At 42.0% G+C, this 20,119-nt stretch overlaps 1 protein-coding gene across 2 annotated transcripts in view; it reads right to left on the reverse strand.

Moving 5' to 3' along the window:
• Positions 1 to 393: 393 nt before the first annotated feature.
• FARSB (phenylalanyl-tRNA synthetase subunit beta) overlaps positions 394 to 20,119 on the reverse strand; it is a 77,265-nt gene continuing 57,539 nt past the window's right edge. For both annotated transcript variants that reach the window (XM_044913764.1, XM_044913765.1), the window contains one exon: positions 394 to 682. In XM_044913764.1, the coding sequence (XP_044769699.1) occupies positions 531 to 682 (152 nt within the window). In that variant the 3' untranslated portion in view covers positions 394 to 530. The remainder of the gene's footprint in view (positions 683 to 20,119) is intronic.

Below are 20,119 nucleotides of genomic sequence, written 5' to 3' on the forward strand. Positions count from 1 at the left end.
TCCTGGGATCAAGTCCCACATCCGGCTCCTTGCTCAGCAGGGAGCCTGCTTCTCCCTCTCCCTCTGCCTGCTGATCCCTCTGCTTGTGCTCTGTCAAATAAATAAAATCTTTAAAAAAAAATGACTTCAAAGGCTGTAACTGCTAGACCGTCACTGCTTTCTAATGGTCTCCTAAAAATACCTTTTCCCAATGCTGAATGCATGTCAAATGTGAGCACTAACTAACTGGAAATCTTCCATCCTCTGGTACTCGTGTGCCCGGCCTCTGAATCCACTCTCCTGTTTCATCAGCAGGCTCCGATCCTGCGCTCCTCTGGGCTTTTCCTAACCATGCAGCTTCACGGACACCATGTTCCACAAGCTGGCCTGATGCAGGGAGCAGGCAGCATTGACCCATGGAGCCAGCCATCGCTTTCTACTTTATTAAACATTAAAGCACAAACGGGCGGTCCCTGTGGAGATGTCTCACAGGACTCCAGGGAAGGAGAAGGGGACACTCAGGGAGAGAGTCACACAGCAGAGACCCATCTTCACAAAAAGGGCTCGATATTGATTTCCAGGGAGGAGCAGGGCATAGTCAGCTCAAATTTGGTGATGACATCAGGATGAAGGACCCCAAGCTTCCCGATGCTCTGACCCCTGGCAAAGATCTCTGCGCATCTCCCAGGGAAGAAAGCAGGGCCTGAAAAAGAGGAGAGAAATCAACGTTTCTTCTGGCAAAAGTGTCAACAGACATTTAACACCTAAGGCTCACTAGGATGCTGGAAAAATAATGTCTTTAAACCACTGGCTAGGAAATGAGAGTGCTGTCCTCATACTTTCTAATCTTAAAACGAAATATTTGATATTACAGCAAGGAACTCTTACAAGGAAAAGGTTAAGCGCAAATATGAAAATCAGGGCCCTGCATGGGTTTTTGTTTTTGTGGGTTTTTTTCCGTTTGTTTGTTTTAATCCCAGGGCTTCAGGCAGGCAGGATCAAGAAAAGGAGGCTTGGAGGAGCACAGCTGGAGAAGTCCTCGGTGAGCTCCACAGGGAGGAAGGACAAAGGGGAGAAATGAAATGTAAAACTGATGACGTTGCAAGAGAAGAACCTGTTTGAAACAGGTTTTTCCATAGTCCTACCTGCTGGATAAAAAGTCCACCCTTGAATTCATTTACTATTCAAAACTCACTTTTCTACCTTATTACACAGAGAAGCAGAAGCTGCACGGTCACCGGCAGGCTCAGGCCTTGCTACCAGAACGCAACCCGCATTCCTTTTGGAGAAAGAACTTTCTCAGCAGTTTTAGAGCATCTTCTGTAAAAGGCCAGCACAAACCAGCCTGGGATGACCCCTGAGTTACTTCAAGACAGGCAGAAAGTGCTCTCTTCATTTGGGTATCAATACACAGAGCTAGGGCTCACCAAACCAGGAACTGCTGTGGAGGATCAAACAGCTAAAAACAAGCAAACGACCAGGCCCACTCCATATTCACTATGACGAGAGCCACAAGAGTTCATCAGTGCTCATTCCCCCACTCAAGTTTAAAAAAAACAAACAAAAAAAAAGCTGACTCATTTCACTTGCCACCAACTTGAAAAGGGATCAGGCCCACAGCTCCTGCCCGATTCAACCAAAATGGTTACTGGCATGAACTATAAATACCCAGCAGGGCTGGGCCACAAGCCTGCAGCCTGCCATTTCAGAGTGCATTATTTATGAAAGAATAAACTGCTGAGTCTACTAATGGTTCCAAGGTCAGCATGATGAAGAAATACAGCACTGGGGGGAGGGGCAGCGTGCTGCTAACAAGTCAGTACCAGCTACACCATAAAGACACAGGACAATTCCACGTACTTCCCAGTCAGTCTGGGAGGATGTGTGTTTATATTCCTGAAAAACATTTTTAATTGTCATTCTTAACCCCCAAAGCACCCTGGGCTGGAATAGAAGGTGGCCTGTTCCTCACATCCCCCCAAACTAAACTGTCTTATTAAAGCAAGACTTTCACTGAACTGCATTTGAAGTATTTGGCTATGCATATTAATCCACACTTGGGGACAGGGGCAGAGAAGAGACTCAAAAAAACACAGAAACCAAACCAGATTGATAATGTAGAGCCTTAGTGAGATATGAATAGCACTAAATCTAATAAAGATGGTGTATTTTAACACTATCAAAACAAAAACCCAATTTACAAAACTATCCCCCTCCCCCCCACTGCCCAAATCTTCAAATGACAAAAAGTGAAGCTTGTATAAAGTGCTGATGCTAAGCAGTGTAACCAAGAATCGGGGAACCTTCATTCCACTATGCGTCACCCCTTTTTACAGAATTATAGCTGGACACCCTATGCTAACTCGGGGGGGAAAAAAAAAAAAAACCACCAGCCTATTTTTAAAGGCCATCCAGAAAGGAAGCTTAAGACCTTCACTGGTAACTTTGCCATGTTTAAGAATCCTCACTGGGTATCAAAATCCTTCCTTTTTATCTACAAATTCCAATTTGATTGGATTCATTTTAACTGAAGCATAAAACCAGACTATTTTATTTTATTTTTTTATTTTTTTAAAGATTTTATTTATTTATTTGACAGAAAGAGATAGCGAGAGCAGGAACACAAGCAGGGGGAGTGGGAGAGGGAGAAGCAGGCTTCCCGCCGAACGGGGAGCCCGATGTGGGACTCGATCCCAGGACCCTGGGATCATGACCTGAGCTGAAGGCAGACGCTTACGACTGAGCCACCCAGGCGCCCAAAACCAGACTATTTTAGAATCTAAGCCAGATGTGCTAGTTCTAACAATGTTAGCAAAATAAAGCTCAGGAGATAAGAACTTAGGATTTTTACTTCGTAAAACAACTTTTTGAATCAGCACTTTTTAGCAAAATTCAGTTACATTCTTCTTCAATGAGCAAGCACGATAATGCCATCCTGTCCTTTTCCCCAGAAGTCTGGACCATACTTGGCTTTAGCTCATTAACCAGTCAGGTACTCAAACAAAAACGTTCCTTTCACTAAATACAATTTTTCCTCTTTCCAAAGAAAAGCAAAGAAAACAAATTCATATTATATGTTATTTAAAACGTAAGTATGAGAGTATTCTAACAAACGTAAGTATCAAAAGCTCTCAGCCCAGCACACAGATCCATATGAGGCGTGACCACACCCCCTACATCACCCCTGGCCACAGGGCCTTCGCTGCCGAGGAGGAGCTGCTTCCGAAGGGAGTGGGCACCAAAGGGGTCCTCTGGCCTCTCATCCACAGTGCTAACCCTCTCCTCCCGACCCACATGTAACAATGACGTTCACGAACGGATTTCCGTATAAACCTTGCTGAAAACCGCACACGTTAGCCTGTGACAGCCATGATCAATTTCTTGCCACTTTTCATTTCTCACAAGGTCAGATTATGATCGGAAGCACTTAGGATTTGCTTCCTCTTCTGTTCAGTTAGAGCAAGGCTACAAGTTTGTTCTTCACATACACAAGTTGAGAGGCACACAAAAGGGACTTCAGTGGGTACAGAGAGAACCTAAAGAATGGACCTCTTGATTGATGGGTATGGACTAGAAATCCTGAAAGAAAATATAAAGACTGTGTGGTTGTAAGCAAACTTTGCAGCAGAAACGAACCGCTCCAAAGAAGGCAGCCAGGAGCTCATTGCTTCACCACCGAAACAATGGGCATGCACCCAGCTAAGGCAGCAATTCCGCCCGAGTTCAAAGATAAGGGCATCTCCCATCAGCAGCAGGGTGGTTGAGCTCAGTAACTCAGGCGGATGAATGGATCCTAACACTCTAGTTGGGACTGGATGCAACTTAAACCAGAGGAAGTCACAGCCAAACAGAGCCGCAATCTGGGTCTGGGCTTGTGAAAAACCAGCCCCGGATGGCAGTCAGAGGCCACTCTAACCTCCTCAACAAAAACCAAACAGGTGCCTCTGGAGAAAGAGCAGCCTGCTGGGCCTAGAGACAAAGTTGCCAATTCAAAGAAAATCCTGGGATTTGCTGGGAATTCTAAAATTCAAATTCTAAAAAATACAGCCGCCTATTCTTCAGGTGTCTAAGCCCAGAGTTCCTGGTTTGCTGTAAACACTCCAATTTTCAACCTGTGCCCCAAATGCTCCCTGGCACAAAGCCCCTCAGCCCCCTTTTTCACCTGGTTCCTGACACGGATTAAGCGCCCCGCTTTGCTGGTATCCATCACAGCGAAACGGCCTCCAACATAAAACAGACCCGGGGGGAAAATAGTGCTCTCTTGCTGAAATCCATGTGGAAGCCCAGACAAAAGAAACATCAGTTAAGCACAAGCAAGAATTTAATTTCCAAAACTTAGTGGGGTGTAAGTAAGTCCCTTAATTAAAGCTTTTGTAGCATCTCCTCCAGGTCTGTAATTGTCTCTGCGCTCAAGCGGCAGGACCACTTTGAGGACCTTGGGGGTAATTCTCGGCCAGTAACGCAGCACAGCACCCAGTCTTTAGCACATTTTCTGGCTAATTGACCTTCAAAGAGTTTGTGAGCTCCCGCTCTTGCTCGTTGCCAAACACCTTTCACAGTTTCTTTTTGCCCCTGTCTTTCTTTTAGAGTCATATTATAGGCCCAAAATTTGGATAAGCTTTCCACATCGAGTCATTCCTATAATTTTATGAAGAATCGGAAGTAGAGGTTTAAGGCGGTAACTGAGCAGACCCCTAATCCAAACGCAGGACAGTGTTATCAAGCATGAGGCCCTTAATGCCTTAATCTTCAACCCCCTGCCACTGGCTATGTTCAACTAATTCATCTGGTGCTGATGTTCACCATCTCTAATAACCACCTACTCATAATTTTATTTTTCCCTCTCTTCACATCACTAAGACATGCTGCAGGGTTCAAATCTACATACTGTTTGTTAACTGCCTGCAATCTGGTACTTCATCACCCCAATTTTCTCCAATAAAAAGGTAAGAACAAAATAAAAAGGGGCAAGGAACTCTGAGAAAGGCCTGAGTGTATATCTCATGTGTCATAGCAAATAACAGAACCCATCACTGTCAGCTTAAACACAAATAACCCATATACACTCTCCTAAATTCAGGGACAAAATACAAACTGCATAATCATAGATACAGTAGACCACTGGGCCAACTGAGTGTGCTTTAAATCTGTTCTAAATGGCCGATTATGTAATATGGGTAACGGAATAGGAATAATCATTTAACAGTCTGATCCCAGGGCTGGCACTACCAAACCCTACCCCTTCCTCTCCTAAGTCCCTAGTTCCAAGTACCATTAGATATATATAAAATAATCCATTCCATGGTGCAACAGTCCATCCTAGGAAAAACACAAAGGACAAAAAAGTCCCCAGCGTTCCATTCTGAAGCGAAACGGGCAGAGTGGGGCGCAGGGCAGAGTGGAAGGGCTGAAACCCTGTTTCCCTATGCAGGACTCCTCTCCTGCTTTCCCACCAGCTCTCCGATCATGGAGTAACCATGATGGTCTAACTCTGGCTGCCAGCACCTCAACCTCCCTTTCCTTTTCTGAGTTGTGTCAGTTTAAAGGAAGAGGAAGGACAAAATAAAGGGCCTCTTTTCAAAAACTGGGCACACACTTAAACCGAACATGGGAGCATGGTAGTTGTTCTCCAAGTTTTCAAGGCAGGAGTTTTTGAGCGTACCAGCAGTTATACAAAGTGGGGAGAACCGAAGGGGCGGGGGGAGGCATGATGTAGGCAACACATTTAGAAAAAAGGAAGAAAAAGGTATAAGAATAGAAGGGAAAACAATCAGTATAAGTCTGAGATAGACACCCACACATTTTCTTCCGATCTCAGTCCACTACAGGCTGGGAGAAAATATCTCTATAAAGATCACTTAATTTGTAAGAAGAGACTGAATAATTTCCAACTGGTAATATAAAACACCCATTTTCCCCCAGATGTATACAATTCTTCACCTTACATCTGAAGTGAAATATTTATGGTACCTAAAGTCTTTAAAGAGAGGGGACCTAATCCCTTGAGTTTAATGGCTATCTTTCATCCCTTTCGGGAGATCAAAAGAAAGAAAAAGCCCTTACACAACTTTACAGTGCTAATCCCAACACACCTGCAGACATCATTAACTCTTAAAGCGAAGGCAACCGGACGTGAGGAGACCGGGTGCCTACTTAACCCCACAGCACGGGACTGGGGAGGACGCCAGTGCTCACGGCAACATCCTATCGAGACATGGCAGACAAAACCCCTACTGCAAATAAGGACTGGATCCTGGAGACTTTATCCTTAAAAAGTAATCAGCAGAGCCCAGACTTTCTAGTCTTCTAATAAAAAGGAGAAATGTCTTCAATAAAGAACCTTTTAAAAATAAATCACCACAATCAACCTTATGGTAAGTTTTTAGAATCAGAACCCCAAAGTTACCCAGTTTTACTTTGTATAGACGAATTTGTAATTTATTTCCATGGATATCACTTAACATTTCTAAAGATCTACTTCAAAGTCTAATCTTATGTGCCTCTCATACACACTCATATTTAAAACCTGAAGGTCAGCAATGTTAGAAGAATTTAAGTGCAAACCATCCAATTCCAATTTTATTTTATTTTAAAGATTTTATTTATTTATTTGACAGAGAGAGACATAGCAAGAGAGGGAACACAAGCAGGGGGAGTGGGAGAGGGAGAAGCAGGCTTCCCGCCAAGCAGGGAGCCCCATGCGGGGCTCGATCCCAGGACCCTGGGATCATGACCTGAGCCGAAGGCAGATGCTTAATGACTGAGCCACCCAGGCGCCCCTAATTCCAATTTTAAATCAGTCTCAACATTTACTTGTATAAGACCAAAGTATCTTTAACTCTAGTTTAAAAAGTGCCCTCACTGTCTCTACTGGCTTTGAAAATTCCTATTCTATAATAATGCCATTGTCTTGATTTGTCTGACATGTAAATCATTTCCCCCAAATTGTCACATTTCTTAAACATTCATAGGACGGTTTTAGAATAACAACTTCAGAAATAAAAGGTACGGATCACCTGCCTTCCTGGGCCAATAGTTTTCACCTATAAAATCCTTTAAGGAGACAATTTCTCAAACCAAATATGAACAACTTTATTACTTTCTCCACAATTATAATGAAATAATAATAAGAATAATAATAAAGAGACTATTGTCTCTAATTGGGGCTAATTGGGGAAAGAATAGGAGTATGGAGTAAATAAGACTGTATCTATAATTTCACAATTAGTTAACTTACTCTTCAAATTCAGACCTTTGGCCAATGTGGAGTAAAAAGAACTTCCAATGTGTAATTATGATGGGTGGGCTTTAGTTGCAGAATCTGATTACTGCTGACAAGCAGGGGATGCAGGAGAAAAAGGAAAGAACACGGAGACTGTTCTTGTTTCTGTTTTTTTTATTTTTATTATGTGATGCTACATCATTAATTTTTGATGCAGTGTTCCTGTTAAAGCCAGAGTCCTCTGCCTTCTACTCCCCCCCCATCCCCCGGAAAGGCAGTGCCTCAGTCCCAGCACAGCCCTGTCCGAGCCCGAGGACAGGCAAGTTACAGATGGGAAAAAGTGAAGCACAAGGAGATTAGGGGACTTGCCCAAGGCAAGCAATACTATAGGCCACAGAGCGCGCTGAAGGTGCCGGCGGCCACTGACATGGCCCTTTGTGTGTGGCCCAGAGGCGCAGATGGCCTACAGGATAATGATTTTAAACTTTTGGTCAAGCTGTCCATTCACGTTTGCAAACTTCTTCTGGTTGAAAATAAAATAAATAAACGAAACTTGAGAGGAAAAAAAAACAAAACACCAAACCTGACAACCTCTAACCTTAGGACATACCCAGGTATGCTCTGTAAAACTGTGAATACAACATAATACTGACAAAATGGTACAAAACCTAGAGCCTTCCAGGGAAAACAGAACTATGTTTTTTCGATCTCACACAACACAGGCACACTTAAAAAAATAAATTCCAGAGGAAAGTCGGAAAGAACTCAAATACATGGAAGCTAAAGAGCATCCTACTAAAGAACGAATGGGTCAACCAGGAAATTAAAGAAGAATTTAAAAAATTCATGGAAACCAATGAAAATGAAAACACAACTGTTCAAAATCTTTGGGATACAGCAAAGGCAGTCCTAAGAGGAAAGTATATAGCAATACAAGCCTTTCTCAAGAAGCAAGAAAGGTCTCAAGTACACAACCTAACCCTACACCTAAAGGAGCTGGAGAAAGAACAGCAAATAAAGCCTAAACCCAGCAGGAGAAGAGAAATAATAAAGATCAGAGCAGAAATCAATGAAATAGAAACCCAAAGAACAGTAGAACAAATCAACGAAACTAGGAGCTGGTTCTTTGAAAGAATTAACAAGATTGATAAACCCCTGGCCAGACTTATCCAAAAGAAAAGAGAAATGACCCAAATCAACAAAATCATGAATGAAAGAGGAGAGATCACAACCAACACCAAAGAAATACAAACAATTATAAGAACATATTATGAGCAACTATATGCCAGCAAATTAGATAACCTGGAAGAAATGGATGCATTCCTAGAGATGTATCAACTACCAAAACTGAACCAGGAAGAAATAGAAAACCTGAACAGACCTATAACCACTAAGGAAAGTGAAGCAGTCATCAAAAATCTCCCAACAAACAAAAGCCCAGGGCCAGATGGCTTCCCAGGGGAATTCTACCAAACATTTAAGGAAAAATTAATACCTATTCTTCTGAAACTGTTCCAAAAAATAGAAATGGAAGAAAAACTTCCAAACTCGTTTTACGAGGCCACCATTACCTTGATCCCCAAACCAAAGACCCCATCAAAAAGTTCTCAGAATTACAGACCAATATCCTTGATGAACATGGATGCAAAAATTCTCACCAAAAATACTAGCCAATAGGATACAACAGTACATTAAAAGGATTACTCACCACGACCAAGTGGGATTTATCCCTGGGCTGCAAGGTTGGTTCAACATCCGCAAATCAATCAACGTGATACAATACATTAACAAAAGAAAGAACAAGAATCATATAATCCTCTCAATAGATGCAGAAAAAGCATTTGACAAAGTACAGCATCCTTTCTTGATCAAAACTCTTCAGATATAGGGATAGAGGGTACGTACCTCAATATCATAAAAGCCATCTATGAAAAACCCACAGCGAATATCATTCTCAATGGGGAAAAACTGAGAGCTTTCCCCCTAAGGTCAGGAACACGGCAGGGATGTCCACTATCACCACTGCTATTCAACATAGTATGAGAAGTCCTAGCCACAGCAATCAGACAACAAAAAGAAATAAAAGGCATCCAAACTGGCAAGGAAGAAGTCAAACTCTCACTCTTTGCAGATGATACTTTATGTGGAAAACCCAAAAGACTCCATCCCAAAACTGCTAGAACTCATACAGAAATTCAGTAAAGTGGCAGGATATAAAATCAATGAACAGAAATCAGTAGCATTCCTATACACCAACAACAAGACAGAAGAAAGAGAAATTAAGGAGTCGATCCCATACAACTGCACCCAAAACCATAAGATACCTAGGAATAAATCTAACTAAAGAGACAAAGGATCTGTACTCAGAAAACTATAAAATACTCATGAAAGAAATTGAGGAAGACACAAAGAAATGGAAAAACGTTCCATGCTCATGGATTAGAAGAACAAATATTGTGAAGATGTCAATGCTACCTAGAGCAATCTACACATTCAGTGCAATCCCCATCAAAATACCATCCACTTTTTTCAAAGAAATTGAACAAATAATCCTAAAATTTGTATGGAATCAGAAAAGACCCCGAATAGCCAGAGGAATGTTAAAAAAGAAAAGCAAAGCTGGCGGCATCACAATTCTGGACTTCCAGCTCTATTACAAAGCTGCCATCATCAAGACAGTATGGTACTGGCACAAAAACAGACACATTGATCAATGAACAGAATAGAGAGCCCAGAAATGGACCCTCAACTCTATGGTCAACTAATCTTCGACAAAGCAGGACAGAATGTCCAATGGAAAAAAGACAGTCTCTTCAACAAATGGTGTTGGGAAAATTGGACAGCCACATGCAGAAGAATAAAACTGGACCATTTCCTTACACCACACACAAAAATAGACTCCAAATGGTTGAAAGACCTAAATGTAGACAGGAGTCCATCGAAATCCTAAAGGAGATCACAGGCAGCAACCTCTTCGACGTCAGCCACAGCAACATCCTAGAAACATCGCCAAAGGCAAGGGAAGCAAGGGCAAAATGAACTACTGGGACTTCATCAAGATAAAAAGCTTTTGCACAGCAAAGGAAACAGTCAACAAAACCAAAAGACAACCAACAGAATGGAAGAAGATATTTGCAAATGACATATCAGATAAAGGGCTAGTATCCAAAATCTATGAAGAACTTCTTAAACTCAACACCCAAAGAACAAATGATCCAATCAAGAAATGGGCAGAAGACATGAACAGACATTTTTCCAAAGAAGACATCCAAATGGCCAACAGACACATGAAAAAGTGCTCAACATCGCTTGGCATTGGGAAATCCAATTCAAAACCTCAATGAGATATCACCTCGCACCAGTCAGAATGGCTAAAATTAACAAGTCAGGAAACGACAGATGTTGGCGAGGATGCGGAGAAAGGGGAACCCTCCTACACTGTTGGTGGGAATGCAAGCTGGTGCAGCCACTCTGGAAAAGAGTATGGAGGTTCCTCAAAAAGTTGAAAATAGAGCTACCACACGATCCAGCAATTGCACTACTGGGTATTTACCCCAAAGATACAAATATAGGGATCCGAAGGGGTACGTGCACCCCGATGTTTATAGCAGCAATGTCCACAATCGCCAAACTGTGGAAAGAGCCAAGATGTCCATCAACAGATGAATGGATGAAGAAGAAGTGGTGTATACACACACACACACACACAAACACACACACAATGGAATATTATGCAGCCATCAAAAGGAATGCGATCTTGCCATTTGCCACGACGTGGATGGACCTGGAGGGTGTTATGCTAAGCAAAATAAGTCAATCAGAGAAAGACATGTATCATATGACCTCACTGATATGAGGAATTCTTTTTTTTTTTTTTTTAAAGATTTTATTTATTTATTTGAGACAGAGAGAATGAGATACAGAGAGCATGAGAAGGAGGAGGGTCAGAGGGAGAAGCAGACTCCCTGCCGAGCAGGGAGCCCGATGCGGGACTCGATCCAGGGACTCCAGGATCATGACCTGAGCCGAAGGCAGTCGCTTAACCAACTGAGCCACCCAGGCGCCCCTGATATGAGGAATTCTTAATCTCAGGAAACAAACTGAGGGTTGCTGGAGTGGTGGGGGGGGTGGGAGGGATGGGGTGGCTGGGTGATAGACATTGGGGAGGGTATGTGCTATGGTGAGTGCTGTGAATTGTGCAAGACTGTTGAATCACAGATCTGTACCTCTGAAAGAAATAATATATGTTAAAAAAAAAAAAAAAGGAAGTAGCAGGAGGGGAAGAATGAAGGGGGGGAAATCAGAGGAGATGAACCATGAGAGACGATGGACTCTGAAAAACAAACTGAGGGTTCTAGTGGGGAGGGGGGTGGGAGGAGGGGTTAGCCTGGTGATGGGTATTAAAGAGGGCAGGTATTGCATGGAGCACTGGGTGTTATACACAAACAATGAATCATGGAACACTACATCAAAAACTAATGATGTTATGTATGGTGATTAACATAACATAATAAAAATAAAATTTAAAAAAATAAATTCCAGATTGAGACAAAGCTAGAATAACATGAGCAGATAAATCAGCACCACAGTGACACCATCTATAAAGGCGAGGTAAAAAAGCACGTATGTTAGAACTTGTGGCAGAGCCTGCTTCTGAAGCACTGAAACTCCTGCAGAATCTGACACTGGAAATGACTCTGGAGAAGATCCTGTCTGTGCCTTTGTTTTAGAGATGAGAAAATAGATACCAAAGAGGTTAAGAAAACCAGAGAGCCAGGTAACAGCAGAGCGGAGACTTTTTTATCCAGTGCCAATTTTCTGAAGGGCAGAGTTGAAAGAGACTATCCCAAAATGCTTTCCCAAACTTACCTGCCTCTCAACAACTCTGTGGTACAGATGGACAGATCCCACCATTCCCACGTGAGAGATGAAGAAGTTGGCATGAAGGGAGGAAGTCCTAAATCACTGGAAGCAACATCCAGTATTGTTTTTACTGCACCACAGCTGACCACGCATCCCAGGGTCTAACAAAATGTACTATTTCCTATCATTTTAAATGGTTTCTATACCATCTTGGGATCTGCACTTCAACTTAGTTTATATTCATATGTCTAAAGACATTTTTAACATTTCTATTATATGCGTCATTGTTTGCCAAACTGTTCTTAAAGTATTTTATGTTGGAGTTGTTTCCAATTATCCACTGTTATACAGAGGGCTTCTATAATATATATTGCTTTTTGCTCTTTCCTGGTTTCTTTCCCTTTGCCAAAAGTAATACCACACAAGTAAAAAATTACGAATCCTTGTCTAGCCCATTATATATCAAAGTGTTAAACAACAGACTTCTAGCAATGGTAGCAGCAACAAGCCACACACTTACACTAATAAGGATTATGCTGATCCCATCTTGTATGACAGCAATTAAGAAATACTTTCCCTTGCATGGTACCAACTACTACCTTTTTTAGTTCTACTGGTGGGTGAAAAAAAAATGCTTCAAAGCAGCCAAGGAAAATAATTCCAAGAGAAAGTCTCTGTCCAGAGAATATAATTCAAACAAGCTAGGAGCCTTTAGGAATTAAGAAAATAATCAGAAACTTTTCTCTTCTAGAAGGTGAGTGCCAAAGTACAGTGGCTGAGGTAACAGCATTGATAAAATACCTACCAGCTACTGATGAATATTAGACAATTCAAAACAGGTCTTACCATAGAAACAGGAAGTTCTGGAGCCGTTTAGAGCAAAGCATTTTATCTATTTTTCCTCCAGTGCTTACTCTTTATGGTCTTCAGTATCAACTCAGAAGAAATAAAAATCCTGTAGCTGCAGTCACACGGTTTTCGCTTACAGTAAGGCAGTAAATAACAGCCTGTATTTGCTATTATACTGGGCAGTGTTGCTATTCCCCACATTTCTCCTCCCACCTCTTCCTGAATATGCGTCTTTCACGTAACAGCATGGCTGTCACCATGGCATGGTTTCAGAGAGCGGGGAGATTTTTCTATTCCACTGAATTAGCCCCCATTCTTTGTGTTAATACCTGAAATTGTTATAAAGGGACCACCTTTTTCTTCCTTCATAATTAGAAAGGCAGCTAAAAATCAAAGCATCTCTTAAGTTCACACTGATATGCACCAACTGAACTGAAGTCAGATCCTTTCCTGAGAAGAAAATGTTTTTCAGGGAACAGAAGGAGACAAGAGCAGGAGGCTGGGTGGGAAGAACACCTGAGACACAGAAGGGCTGCAGGGGCTGCAGCATGGCGAGGGCCAGGGGTCCCGAACACAAGCTGCCCACCTCACCTCTGGCCCGTCGTGCATAGAGTAACCCCCAGCAGGGAGATTCTGTTCCTGACCCCCAACCCACCTGAGCCTGCAGTTCTCAGAGGTGTTTCCGGGAGGGAGGAGAGGATGCCTATGTCACCCTCGTGACCGTTGTTAGCATTGCTTTCTCAAACAGGGCAAGATTAGACCAGAGCTATTCAACACCAGTGTAAAGCAAAATAACTCCTCAAGATCCAAGCTCTCAACTGGGACCTCGATGAAGTTAATCTATCCTTCCATCGTTTATATAAGCATTGGGAACACGCTGAATGTCGATCTGTGGGGTTCCTGCCATGATGTAATAAAGACTAAAGCTAAATGGCAGAAAGGAGTCTCTCTAAACAAAATATGGGAAGGAGAGAGAAAAGGTGCTGGCAGATGACAGCTATCTAATGAACATATGATTATGGTTCTGCTTCCCCACTGCCCCAAAGTGACAGTAAAATATGCATTTCTCATCTTTAATCAAAGGAGATTATGGATTAATATTTTTTTAAAAATCAGCAAGCATTAGTTATTAAGGATCCCAGAGGCTTGCTTGCTTAAAAAAAAAAAAAAAAAAGGGAAAGAAAGAAAAGGAAGATGTTGGTGATTTTTAACAACCTTCTAATTTCCTAAACCATAATAGATGGTAAGCTATTAGCTACCAAGCAGTGGGAGTTACTACATCAAACTATACCTTTGGTTCAACTAAGCAAGAAGGGAGCAAAACCAAGATCGCGAAAAAGGTATTGGCATCCAGTGGAATGACTTTGTTATTCTAAAAGAACAGAAGCAAAAAACCCAAACCAAACCAAACCAAAAACCAACAACCCCACAAATACATCACTCTAAATAAAATCCTTGGATGGGAAACCTGGTTAAGTTGCAAAGTGCTCTGAAAGGATGATGGATATCAACATATGCTCCAGCTCCTAGGTAAATGGGACCATATACAGAGTCCTCAACTTTGATACATAATGTATTCTTGAAACAGTTACAAAATAAACCCAACATATAAATACACAATCAGCTAAAGGTTTGATAAACTCCCCAGTTATGGCATAGATGTTTCCTTTTGGAATCTCTCTGAATCTTATCAATATTACATGATTAAGGTCTCACCTCAATTTCTAATTACCTACCTTTACATATAAATAAGACATTTATTTTAATGTTGGGAAAGACTGCTAATGGACTAAGGGGGCTGGGCTGATTAAGGAGACTATCATGCCAACTCTGATTGCGCTTGCAAACTTCCTGAAATAGTTCCCAAGAGTTGAACAATAGAAGTTTTCTTTTCTTCAAAGAGTCTGACCCATTCAGATATCCTGTTTTCTTCCGTACCTGTTAAATCTAACTAAAGGATTTCCAAAAATCATTCCATCTTTTAAAGATACCAAAGATAAAAGTTTAGATCTCTTCTATTCCTTTATGGATTCCAAAAAGGATTTACCCTAAATTTAGGAAGTTAAACAGTACCATTATATATATTTAAAAAAGGGGGGGGGGGGCACCTGGGTGGCTCAGTTGGTTAAGCGACTGCCTTCGGCTCAGGTCATGATCCTGGAGTCCCTGGATCGAGTCCCACATCGGGCTCCCTGCTCAGCAGGGAGTCTGCTTCACCCTCTGACCCTATCCCCTCTCATGTGTTCTCTCTCTCTCAACTAAATAAAATCTTTAAAAAAAAAAAAGGAAGTAACTGGAAAATCGCATGTTATCAGAATCTCCAAAGCATAGGGAAAAAGAAAAAAACTGGATCTATTCCTCAAATGTACTCAGGATAAATTACAAACAGGTAAGAGGTGTAAATGTAAAATAATAAAACACTTAAGCACTAGAGGAAGCACGGGGAATTCCTCCCTCATCATGGAGTGGAAGAAACTTTAGGACTCAAAATCCAGAAGTAATAAGGAAAAAGATTATCAAGTTTTACTATATAAAAGTTTACATGGCAAAAACCAAAAGAAAAAAAAAAGATAATTTAAAAACTTATAAAGAATGGTGGATGTACATCACAAAGGGTTAATATCCCTAAATGCATAAAAAATTTTTAAAAAGAAGAAAACGACCAACATACCTGAAGAAAAATAAGCAAGACACATGAACAGGCAATTCACAGAAAAGGAAATAAAAATGTCCTAAAACATGAAAATATGTTTACCTGCTCATAAGAGAGCACCAATTAAAACTACAGTAGACACCACTGTCCTCCTGAAAGACTGCCCCCCACTTAGAGAAGTCTGACAAGTCTGTGAACAAGGCTCAGAAAAAAAAAGGTCCTCTCATCTGGTGCTGCTGGGTTTGTACAATGTTAGAACACAAGTCCTCTGGAGGGGTGTTTGGCAGTATTGAACAAACATATGAATTTACCCTTTGTCCCAACAATCCCATTCTTCTAGGAATCTGCCCCAAAGAAACACTAGCAAAAATACCAGATCACATATGCGCAGGTCTGGTCATTGTGGCATTATTTGCAGCAGCAACAACTGGAAAGAGCCTAATTATGTCCATCACTAGGGAATTAGTTGAATCAACTGTGGCACTCCAGAGCAGTGCTCTGCAAAAAGAAAGCGGCAGATCTCCCTATGGGGCTGCAGTGAGCTCCAATGTAGATTAAGTAAAAAAACAAGGTAGAGAACAGTATGCAAAGAATCAACTCCCCAGCTAAGAAGGTGGAGAATACACACACACATTTAAAAAAAACTATATAAGGATAACTGAAAACTAATAAAAATCATAACCTATCCAAGCAGTGAGGGAACAGTGTGATCGGAATAGAAATGGAAGCTGGAATTCTTAAAATACACTTCATTTTGTAAGCTGTATCTTAAGTACAAAGAGAACTGCAGATAACACTTAAATTGTTGTAATAATCACACTGATGTCATTTTGAAAAACACGTAGAGTGAGAACACCCAAAAAACAAATAATCAAGTCAAAAAATGGGCAGAAGACATGAACAGACACTTCTCCAAACAAGACATATGAGTGGCTAACAGACACATGAAAAAATGTTCAACATCATTAGCCATCAGGGAAATTCAAATCAAAACCACATTGAGATACCACCTTACACCAGTCAGAATGGCAAAAATTAACAGGAAACAAATGTTGGAGAGGATGTGGAGAAAGGGGAACCCTCTTACACTGTTGGTGGGAATGCAAGTTGGTACAGCCACTTTGGAAAACGGTATGGAGGTTCCTCAAAAAGTTAAAAATAGAGCTACCCTATGACCCAGCAATTGCACTCCTGGGTATTTACCCCAAAGATACAGATGTAGTGAAAAGAAGGGGCACATGCACCCCAATGTTCATAGCGGCAATGTCCACAATAGCCAAACTGTGGAAGGAGCCGAGATGCCCTTCAATAGACAAATGGATAAAGAAGATGTGGTCCATATATACAATGGACTATTACCCAGCCATCAGAAAGGATGAATACCCACCATTTGCATCAACATGGATGGAACTGGAGGGGATTATGCTAAGTGAAATAAGTGAAGCAGAGAAAGACAATTATCATATGGTTTCACTTGTATGTGGAACATAAGAAATAGCATGGAGGATATTAGGAGAAGGGGAAAATGGAGGGGGCGGAATTGGGGGAGATGAACCATGAGAAACTATGGACTCTGGAAAACAAACTGAGGGTTTCAGAGGGGAGGGGGGTGGGGGTTAGCCTGGTGATGGGTATTAAGGAAGGCATGAGTTATAATGAGCACTGGGTGTTACACGCAAACAATGAATCACGGAACACTACATCAAAAATTAGTGAAGTACTGTATGGTGACTAACATAATAAAAAAAAGAAAAAAGAAAAACACGTAGAGTGAGCAAATAACATAAGCTCATTAGGAACCAAGATTTTCAATGTAAAGAAAAGAGCTATAAATATATAGCCAAGCATATTAAGTAAATATCCTCTAATCCTAAATATAAATTAGAAATATCCATATGAACTCAATGTTTTCTCGTTTAAAAGAGAAAACAACAACAACAAAACAATTTCCCCAGCTCTATACACCAAAGTCCTACAAACAACTTCTTCAGTAGCAGTGAGCAATCTCAGCACCCAGACTGCAATCTAAATTAGATTTCTCACTAAAAGGAACCAGGGCCACTTGGAGATACACTTGCTTCCAGGTCTGCCACAGAAAATATACATGAAGTCTTTTCCCTTATCTTCCAGAACTCTTCAGCCCTCAAGAGGCCGAGGAAGGCAGAAATCCCCACCCCAGAGATGTGTGCCCCCCCAGACCAGGAAAGAGAAAGTTCAGCAAGGAGGTAAGAGCCTAAGAGGGTGGGAAGGGCATCCACAGGTGAGCAGGGGACAACCCCAGGGAGGCAGAGTGATGAGCAGAGCAAACATGCAGAGGAAAAGACAGAGTCAGGTTACAAACAGGGGCACTGATCAAGTAAATAAAGAAGCTAGGAATAATGGGAGCCAGGTTTTTCTCTGTTGAAGAGACATACAAATATGGAACAAGAGGAAACTGAAATGGAGGTACTGTCGTGGACTTACGGTCTTCACGATATACACATAGGGAAGAAAATGTGTGTGTGCGCACACACATACACATACAAATAAATCCTACCCCCAATAGCAATAAACACACCCTAAATCTTGGCTTTTACTCACCATTCCCTAACAAATAGAACCAGGATGGAGAAATGGGGCAATGGAAAGTTCCAGATAAGACTGAGAATATCTTCTTGTGCCCAAAGCAAGGGAAGGGCAATAAGAAATAGGAACATGTTAAAAGGACACAGAAGCCAGCCTGAAGCAACAGCCACTTGCCAAACTGGGGACAATGTGAGCATCACAAGAAATGGTTATAATGGATTAAAATATTGAATAAGAAATAATGAGTCCATACTGATATAAGTAGGAAGACACATTCAGAACAGGACACTTAAATAATTTCAAAGTTCTTCCCACAAAATGTGTATAATAATGGAGGAAGGAGTAACTTTGCAGGAAAGCTTAGTACACACCACCTTTTTTTTTTTTAAAGATTTATTTATTTGACAGAGAGAGTACACCCTCTCTATTTGACGCCCCGAGTACACACCACCTTAATGATTCAAGTGGACAGCATCGGTTATGACAGAAATGGAGACTCGGTGCCATTTGAGAAGACAGCATTATTTCTGCAGTGTTTCTCCAAAGATGCCTAACCGGAATCTAACAGTGAAAAAACCGTGGGCAACCCAAAATCAAGCAATGCACTAACATGTTCACTCTAAAAATAAATAAATCTTAAAAAAAAAAAAAACTCTTTTCAAGGCCACTCCAATGGGTAGATGGACGGATGGATGGACAGATCTTAAGAAGGAAACAACCTGGGGGCACCTGGGTGGCTCAGTCGTTAAGCATCTGCCTTCAGCTCAGGTCATGATCCCAGGGTCCTGGGATTGAGTCCCGCATCGGGCTCCCTGCTCAGCAGGAGGCCTGCTTCTCCCTCTCCCACTCCCCCTGCTTGTGTTCCTGCTCTCGCTATCTCTCTGTCAAATAAATAAAATCTTAAAAAAAAAGGAAACAACCTGGGGCACCTGGGTGGCTCAGTCATTAAGCGTCTGCCTTCAGCTCAGGTCATGGTCCCAGGGTCCTGGGATCGAGCCCCGCATCGGGCTCCCTGCTCCATGGGAAGCCGCTTCTCCCTCTCCCACTCCCCCTGCTTCTGTTCCCTCTCTCGCTGTGTCTCTGTCAAATAAATAAATAAAATCTTTAAAAAAAAAAAAAAAAGGAAACAACCTATCTAAATACATGCATACATGGGGTACCTGGGTGGCTCTGTCGGTTAAGTGTCTGCCTTCGGCTCAGGTCATGATCCCGGGGTCCTGGGATCGAGCCCCGCATTGGGCTCCCTGCTCAGCAAGGAGTCTGCTTCTCCCTCTCCCTCTGCCCCTCCCCTGCTTGTGCACTCTCTGTCAGATAAGTAAAATCTTAAAAACAAAAAAACAAAAAAATGCACACTGGAAAGAAATGCCAGTGGTGAGCAACAACAGCCTTCAAGGCAACAAGACACAAGTGTGTCCACAAGACGAATATCCAGGAAAGTGGCAGAAATGAAACCACTCCATATGTGGACAGGAGAGTGAGTCATCAAAATTGTGCTCAAAAGTCTAAAGTAAAGGGATACAACAACTGAGAGAAAGAAAAAATGATTTTACTAGGAGTTAATTTTTTTTTTTTTTAAAGATTTTATTTATTTATTTGACAGAGAGAGACACAGCGAGAGAGGGAACAGAAGCAGGGGGAGTGGGAGAGGGAGAAGCAGGCTTCCCGCAGAGCAGGGAGCCCGATGCGGGGCTCGATCCCAGGACCCTGGGATCATGACCTGAGCCGAAGGCAGACGCTTAATGACTGAGCCACCCAGGCGCCCCACTAGGAGTTAATTTTAAAATGACTTAGAAGTTAGCTTGAAGGGGCGCCTGGGTGGCTCAGTTGGTTAAGCGACTGCCTTCGGCTCAGGTCATGATCCTGGAGTCCCTGGATCGAGTCCCGCATCGGGCTCCCTGCTCGGCGGGGAGTCTGCTTCTCCCTCTGACCCTCCTCCCTCTCATGCTCTCTGTATCTCATTCTCTCTGTCTCAAGTAAATAAATAAAAT

This window comes from Neomonachus schauinslandi, chromosome 3 (assembly GCF_002201575.2).
Source record: "Neomonachus schauinslandi chromosome 3, ASM220157v2, whole genome shotgun sequence".
In the NCBI taxonomy this organism is placed as follows: Eukaryota; Metazoa; Chordata; class Mammalia; order Carnivora; family Phocidae; genus Neomonachus; species Neomonachus schauinslandi.